Source organism: Pygoscelis adeliae, unplaced genomic scaffold (assembly GCF_000699105.1).
Source record: "Pygoscelis adeliae isolate BGI_AS28 unplaced genomic scaffold, ASM69910v1 Scaffold325, whole genome shotgun sequence".
Taxonomy (NCBI): domain Eukaryota; kingdom Metazoa; phylum Chordata; class Aves; order Sphenisciformes; family Spheniscidae; genus Pygoscelis; species Pygoscelis adeliae.
The window spans coordinates 158,563-167,103 of NW_008824769.1; the positions used below are offsets into that span (position 1 = coordinate 158,563).

General features: G+C 47.1%; 1 protein-coding gene across 1 annotated transcript in view; it reads left to right on the forward strand.

Annotated features, from left to right (window-relative positions):
• The window catches only part of RNF43 (ring finger protein 43), a 58,169-nt gene extending 51,870 nt beyond the window's left edge, over positions 1–6,299 (forward strand). Inside the window, exons 9-10 of the mRNA XM_009323620.1 lie at positions 11–76; positions 6,256–6,299. Coding sequence (XP_009321895.1) covers positions 11–76; positions 6,256–6,299 — 110 coding nt within the window. The remainder of the gene's footprint in view (positions 1–10; positions 77–6,255) is intronic.
• Positions 6,300–8,541: the final 2,242 nt, after the last annotated feature.

Consider the following 8,541-nt stretch of genomic DNA (forward strand, 5'->3'; position numbering starts at 1 on the left):
GATTTCTCAGTGACGGGCACCCCCAGACACAGTCTGAGTCTTCACCTTCACTGCCCGTCTCAGCAGGGTAGTCAGGGTAAGTCTGGTGTTTGCCTCCTCTTGCAGCAAGCAGGTGAATGAGGGTGGTTTGCTGAAGGTACTCTGGCTGCCAGTAGACCTGGTACCTTCACGGTGGGCTTTCCTACAGGACCACTGACAACAGAAGCGATTCAGAGCTCACCTGTCTGGAGATAATGGCCTGAACAATTAGCAAGTCTGTTAATGAGTGCACCAAACCCTGCAGTCTCGTCCTAAAATAATACAAATGAGAAATAAGGTGGCTATTTTTAACTAAACATCTCTAGCAGCTGGAATTCTCCCAAAGGAAGGGGTGGGACCACGTTTCTCAGTGTCCTTACATCAGTCTGGATGTCTTACTGGCCGAGCCATTATTGTTAAGGCTTATTGGGCTCTAGTTGTTTTAGCCAAACCCAGCTAACTGGAATCAATAAGGAAGGAAGTGTGCGTAGTAGAACAGACTAAATGAGTTTGTGGATTTGCACATCCCTCATTTCTCACCTGCCTCTGTTGCGTGGGAGTTGCTTTTTAGCATCTTTTGGAAATCAGATGTAATTAAAGTTTGGCCTTTTGCCTAACCGCTGTCCATCTCTCGCTGAGAGAGGGAAAATGCGTTTGAGACTGTTTGAAAGAACCTAACTGAGTTTAGCTCCCAGTCTTGCTCTCTCAGGCTCCTCTGAATACAGCAACCTGCGCGTCAGCATGGGCAGGTGCTGGCTCCGAGCAGAGCCTGGCTCCCTTCCTCACCCTGCCACTGACTCATTGCAGGTCCTCGGGCAAATCGTTTTGATTTAGGTACCAAATACAGACCTAGCTGCCTAATTTCTGTTAAAATGCTGGCCTTAAACTCGTGACTCACCGTGCCCATTGTGCCACGGAGATAACAACTTCCTCCCCATGCTCGTCTATCCAGCCCTACACCACACCCAGGCTCCTGGTGGTGGAGTGCCTGCCGAGGAGGCAGCAGGGAAGGGGGAGAGGCTGGATGGGGCACAGTGCTGGCTGCCTGCGGCGCTCCAGGCTCCCGGACTCCCAGGAACAGATTTTTTTTTTCCCAGGCGCAGAAGTGCCTGACACTGCAGATAGGTGATACGGGAGGTTCTTCAAAGGGCCCGGAGGGATGCTGCCGTTTCGAGAGATAAGGGCAGAGATGTCTCTCTGGTTTGCAGGTACCTCTGAGTGCTGATGTCCCCTGAGTTGGAGGTGGTGGGCAGCGATATCCCCAGGGCACAGCCCTCCCAGGATCATGGCAGGGGACCTCCACATGGAGAGAGCCCTCCTGGCGTGAGGGCAGGCTGCTCAGGAGTTGCTTTGAGCTCCCATTTCAAAATGAAGCTGGGAGGACTCCCCAGACCACCAGAACAGGAGTCTGTGCACCTAACGCAGGGTGCTGGGTGCTGCAGTGTCCAGGGCATTGCAAGGGTTCGCGCTGTGATGCCTCTGTCTCTTTGTAGATGGTCCCAGCGGCCCACATCTGTGTCCACCTCCTGATGGCGCGATGGGGGGAGGCTCTCTGACACCCACCCAGAGCCAGTGCCAGCGTGCTTTGCCAAGCACACACAGCCTTTGTTCCCTCTTACCTCCCTTCACCAGGAGCTAGAAGGACCAATGTGTTCGAAAGCAGTGTGAGTCTATGTCTATTTCACTGCAGTAGCTTCTGTGGATGCTTTCAGGACTAGCCAGAGAGCCAGAATCTCCTTGTAAGATTGAGAAAATACATAGAAAGGAAGGATTTAACTTTATGAGGAACTGAGGACAGTTGAAGACAGCGGAAGCTCATGCGGGGCTTATGCAGAAAAGCCATCAAGCTGAAAACACGTTGGTTGACATAACACAACCTCTGAGTTATAATCACATCGGTTCTTTGTCTTAGAAAGGGACTGGACATAAATCAAGAGAGAACAAGTAAAAAGAGCAAAGAACAATCTCAACAGACAGTCCCATGTAAGCAGGACACAAAAAATAGACAAGGAGACCAAGGAGAAATGCATATATGTCTCTAGATAGATGTTGTAAGGCTAAAAATATAAGTGGATGAATTAGAAAGCCTGGCTTTAAATTAAAGTTTTCAGAAACCCAGTTTAAAAAAACCGAAACAAACAGTGGGACCCTGTAATTCCCAGGTGAAATTACAGAGAGCAGAAGAGTGTGTCTCTTCTGGTGGCATGGGAGGGACACTATGCTTTAAGGAGAGTGTAAAGTCCAATGACAAGTAACACAAAAATCCCCAATTGCGCCTAAGTAGGAGGAGTATGGTATTAGGGGCATAATACACTGCATTAGCACAGGCAGCAAAAGAGGAGCCTACATATACATGAGAACCTTCTTCAAATAATACTAAAAGAAGCAGTCAAAAGAATAAGATGCTTTTGGGCACATGGATCATTTAAAGCCCCAGAAAAGGGCTGGCCAAGCAGCAGAGCAGAGAGGGCAATTAGAAGCAAGAAGCCGTTCTTCCAAAGCGAAGGTGTGGCTAGACCAAGAAATCAGAAAAGAGTTGGATGCAAAGCTAAGTGAGGCAGGCCAGGAAAGATTTTTATGAACAACTTGTGAAAAAAGAGAGAGGCTATTAACGCAAACGTTTTCAACTCCGTCAGAAGGAAGAAGGCTGCCAGAGGCTCTGCAGGTCCAGGGAGTAACGCAGGTCTGAGAGGGATGTTCAAGGGCTGTAACTGCATAGCAGAAGAGCAAACTGCATTTATTGCATTAGTGATCAGCGTGGAAGTGCTTGAGGAGGTTCTCACCCTGGGACGTCTCTGTTCAAGGCATGGGGTAGAGGATCCCTCATAAATCAAATCATCAGTTTGAGCATTTCTGAAACGCATCAATAAAGTGGATAGTAACAAATTGCCAGAGCTACAGATCACTTACCCAGGCATTGTGCAGGGGCTCAAGCACAGAACTGCTAAATCACAAACGTGGACTGCAGTCTGTTACCCATGCCCAGAGCCAGAAGGAAGAGCTGAGGGCAATATCAGCTTGAAATAGCTGAAGCCACAGAATGATGAGCTTGACTTTCCTGCCAAGCAAATTGTTAAAAATTCAAATACAGGGTCTGACTTGTAGGCACATGGCTAAATGTGAAAACCAGGGGAGGAGGCAACACAACTTCTGCAGAGAGAGATAACGCCTCGCAGATCTTTTAGGGGAATGAAGCTCTCAAAGGATAAAAGGGAAGGTGCTGTCATAGGTAAATAACTCGCTAAAAAATAGGAGACAAAGTGCAGATCAGTCTTAATGGAGGAAAGTTGGAGAAGGAGAAAAGTGGAGTTCTCCAACTGTCTGCACCTTTCAGCAAGCTCATAAATATCCTGGACAAGAAGAGATAGCAAAGTTTATAAAAGACAAAATCCTTCAGGACTGTCAGCTTTAAAACTGGTCACAAAGCGTTACAGAAGGATCTCCCGTTGCTGAGTTATCGGGCAATAGAGTGGTGGATGAAATCCCATGTAAGTAGCACAAAGTGCCACACACGAGCAGAACCGCTTCTAAGTAAAAATCTAATTATTACTAGGAGCTAGCTGGGAACAAATGTGGGACAAGCAGAAAGTGCCATTATGCAGCTGCGTAAGTCCGTGGTGCTTTCACAGCTAGCATCCACCACTGATCACCGCTTCTCAAAAAAGGATGTAGCAGACTTGGGAGAAGTGCAGAAAGGTATCGGGTACAATCACAACGATGAGATTTTTCTGAGAAAACAGAAAGAATATAGAGACTTTCATGTGGGAAAAAGATGATTAGCAGAGGATATGAAAGAGAGGATATGAAATCAGGAGAGCAGGGGAGAAGGCAGATAAGAGAGACTCACTGGTGCTTATAACAAAATAAGTGCTGGCATCAAATGGGAACCAGAAGCTTTAAAACACCCAATAAGGTAACACACGGTGTGTAGTGAAACTGGTGCTCATTGCCCAGAGGTCGTAGGTGCCAGAAGTAAAATGGGTTCGAGAGCCTAGATCAAGAGCTATGAAATGCAGAGATGCAAATACACTCTCTGGCTCAGGAAGTCCCTAAACCAGGGTTTCCAGAAGCTGACGGTGCTCCTGTGGGATGCAGCACCCTCCAGGTGCGTGCCTACCTCGCCCAGCTGCAAGGTGAGGCTGAATCTTGGTCCACAGCCCCTGGAGAAAGCCCACTTGTGCAGGCAGTGCCATGCACTGGCATCGCAGGGAATAACGCTGCCCACAGCCATCGCCAGGGCACCGCAGATGATCCCAAAGATGCTTGCGTGATCTTGGAGTTTATGCCACTTCCTTGAGCACCTCCACCAGCTTTTCTTGGTGGGGTTTGCATAAAGATACATCCCTGCCTCTCTTGCCTGGGAGACTATACCTGGGAGTTGTTTCACTGAAGAATCAATCCTCAAGCAATGCCGAACGGATCCTTTTAAGAGAAGTCAGACAACTAGCAGTGAATTACAGCTAGATGGCTTCCTAAGCCACCCCAGCACGTATGGATCTCGTCCCAGAACAGCCAGATTACTCCCAGCACAGGCTGATGAAATCTCTTGATTTCTCTCTCTGGGAAATCTCACCTCCTGCAGCACGCTGTCAGCATCCTCCCCCTCTCCTCCATCTCCTGCTCATCCTCTTAGCCATTCCCTTTCATGTCATGTCTTTGATCTTTACTAGAGAGGGGGAAAGGGATTAGAGGGCAGAAAAAGCCCACCGTTAAAACCTAATACCCAAAGAACAAGATTTCTGTTGTATCACCAAGGTGTGCTCCTTCAGGTCATTGCCCTGTGTGGGTCTCGATGGCCAGTTCAGCAGCTGAGGCTCTACCACCTCTCCCAATTCGAGACCTTTCTTTAACCTTCCTTTCTGTTTGTGTAACGGGACACTCACACAGGCACGGGTTTTCAGAAAATATTTTAATAATGTTATTTGAGACTCCGGGCATCTGACTGATCACAGAGTGATCAAAGCTGTACCGTCTCTTTTGCGTTGCACATAAGCTGGTGTACATGACAAGCAGTTGGCAATGACTTATTCAATGTACCGGTGACACAAATCACAAATGCCAGATACGCTCAAACTCTGTCTTCTGGTACTTTGGCCATGCGTGCACACATATGTATATGTATAACACTGTGTCTGTGCATTAGTTTTCCCATGTCGGTTAGCTACATTTTCAAAGCAGAATCTCATTTGTTTGTTTTCTTCCCATATATTTAATTTTCAGAGGTCCTGTTCCTACAGCTGGTGATTTATAACAAACAAGAATTAGCTGTGACTGTTTTGAAGAGTTGTTTTGAATTGCTCCCTATGAATATATGGGCATTTGTTTCCTTTTGATCTCAGGAACATTCAGGAAAAGGGAAGTGTGAAAAATAATGCATGTATGCCTTTAGTGGGCTATGCTGACCCTGCGTGAGAGCTCTGGGCAGACCTGAGAGACATCTGGGAAAGGAACCGTGGTGTGTGCATCAACGCTCAGTCACTTAGAGAGAAAGGGACTATCTGAAGCAGTAACTCAGGGTGCACCATTTCTAGGCAGCCCTTATGTTGAATGTTTCAGAGTAAACTACTCAGCACTTGCCTGTCAATAATTCACCGGGCAGAAGGGGCTGGTGAAGAGCATGAGCTGCAGTCCTTGCTGGCCGGGCATGAGGGATTGGCATTTGTGGCCAGCAACCACTCGTTGGGTTTGGCTTGTTTGGGACTCAGAAGCAATTTGTTCAACCTCTTGAACACCGCGAAACGCATGCGCCATCCCTTTCTTGCATGCACACATCACTTGCAGTCTGCTTTTGTTGTCTGGAGTTTCTGTTGTTGCTGTCCCCTGTCCCTAGAAAGTGCTGCCATGGATATGAATCAGTGTTATTTTCTGTTGCTAATAATTTTTAAAACGGCTGTACAGATTTTCCTCAAAGAGCAAACATCAAAAAGCCTCAAAAGCAAACATCTAGTAGCGATGTGAATCCTGGGGTGCACCGTGCCCTTAGCCTGTATCTGCTGAAATATTTAAAGAGTAGCTTGACATCTTATCTTTACGTTTTATTGTGCTTTAACTTAGAGGAATAAACTGATTGGGGAGGTGGCCAGAAAAGTCCCTCCAAAATACTGGGAGAACCTTAGTGGCTTTCACTGCAGCATCTGGTCTCTGTATTGCAGGGTCAAGGCCCCAGCAGCGGCAGAGTCCGGGAATTTTCAGCTAGTTGTAGCTGACACTTTTCTTTTTCCTTTTCTTTGAATGCAGGATCTGAAGAGGAGGTCCAGGATGTCCGTGAACACTCAGTTTAATAAAACACTGGCCTGTTTGCTTACTGGAGAGCTGGAGTGGACAAAGATGTTCAGCATACCAGCCGTAGAGGCGCTCACATCTTGCTCTCTGCACAGGCAACGTGTAATAACCAGCCCTGACCTGCATGGCCCACGCCAAGATGCAGACTGCAAATAAGCAATGTGACACTTGTGGTCTCCTCACATGTTCCCACGTTGCGATGGTCACACAAACACAGAGCCGTGTTCTCCAGGTCCCCTTCTCCTTTGAAGGCACAGGCAGCCCATCTTCATCCTGTGGCATCTGTCTGCGTGGGCTGGTTCGCTCAGAGACCGGTCCTGAGAGTCACCAGCTGGAGAGCTCGCGGAGTGAGTGCAAGCTGCTATTTTGGCATGTTCATGCCACAGAAAGTGTTGCTAAACACTTCAAAAATAAACAAGCCTTCAAGACCAAAAGCTGCAGAAATGACTTTCTGTGGCCTGGTAGCTCCTGACTTCATTTCCTCACTTAGGTCAAAAGCCAGACTTCTTCATTTAACTTTTCCACTCTTATTTCAGACACAGGAACAAGCTATCCTCCATCTCACCACTCACAGGTCTGCCCTGCAAGGTGCTTCTTCTGACTTCATTGGAAACCAACAGCTCTCACCACTTTTGATCACTTCATTGTCCCTCAGCTGACGCCATCTCGGCCATTTGCTGCGTTTTGCCAGCAGCAGGAGAGGTGAAGACACAGGGACAACGTCAGCATTTCTGGGAAGGAGCTGGGTCAGACCCTTTCCGTTGCAAAGAATCCACCCTCTCATCTGGCAATGTGAACAAGTCTCTCACTCATCCTCTAACTCCTCCACCTACCCTCAGAATAGGTGTGATGGCCAGCCCTGTTAAAAGCAACTCATCTGTTGAGCATATTTCAAACCTGAGATGCCCCCATCACAGGAGTCATGGAAAATCCTTGAGTTCACGTGGCTCCTGCTTCTCTCCTTCCTCCCTCGTTGCCCCAAGGCACAGCAAAATTCCCAGCAATAGCATCCATAATAAATGCAGAGCAGAGCCCCATCCATCACCCAGCTTTATCTTCATATTTCTGAGACACCTGAAATGATCCTGCAAAGGCATTTTTCAAAATACCCTTCTGCCTTTTTTAACATTTTGATGATGGAGAGAGAAAACTTGAGAAATCGCTAGGCTCTTGGTTTATTACTTTTTTTTTCCTCCCTTTTGTGGGTTTTTTTTTGGAATGTCACTAGTTCTTATTTCCTGCATCTCATAATTTGGGGACATTCAAGTAAAATAAAACCTGCCAAATTCAAAACATATAGAACCCAAACAGTTTTCATACAGCAGGAAATTAGACTGTCGAGTTCATTGCCCTAAATGATCATTCAGGCCAAAGAATTAGCCGGATTCCCACGTGAAGTGCACGTTTATATGGCACCACGTGTTTCCAGAGTTAATGCTGCTGAAGCATTGGTGAGGATACAAGGCTGGAGCTGAAGGTAACCCCTGACAATCTGAAACCCGGTTTCAAAGGGACAGACTTCCCCCGTCTGCTCAGTGCTCAGTAAGCTTTCTGTGTCTTCCTTTGAAGCAGCAGCTTCTTCTCCAGTTCAAGAGAGCGCACTGGTTATGTAGTCACAGTTCAGGATAATCCTGCCTCTGCCTTCCTTCGTTGGTGAGGAAAGCTTTTTACGGGGTTTGCTGCCCTTAATCTTTGAAAAAGGCATCTTTGTCCCAGCTGCTAATCAGTCACTGACATTCAAGTGATGGTATTAAAAGTCAGCCAATAGCACTGTTTTAGACAAAACATTATTCCCTTGCTTGTGTTCATTTCTTGTCTCCTGTGACCGAGCCACTGCAGGACCTTTCAGTCTAGGGAAGAGCTGAATTTCTTTCATCAAAGAACCCAGCAGAATTTTATTTTAACATTTCCAGGCTCCTCTTGCTTGTCCTACAGAGTAAGCAGAAGACACATGCTCAGATGTTTTCTCCCTTGCAGAGACGTCAGTCTTAAACGAGAGGAAAAAAACCCAGGAATGGATCCAGATTCCCCCTGTTCAAGTTCTTGTGCACGTGGTCCGTGGCTTGTCTCAACCAGCTCCCTACATTCTTGACCATCCTGGAGGGCTCAGATGACTTTACAAAGGGGAGGGTCATGAAGTCCGGGTGCTCCCACTGGTTTTTTTAGGAGTCAAGAGAGCTGAGAACCTCCAGGGATGCATTTCACTGCCTCAAAGGAATGAGCATCTAGTTTGCAGTCTAA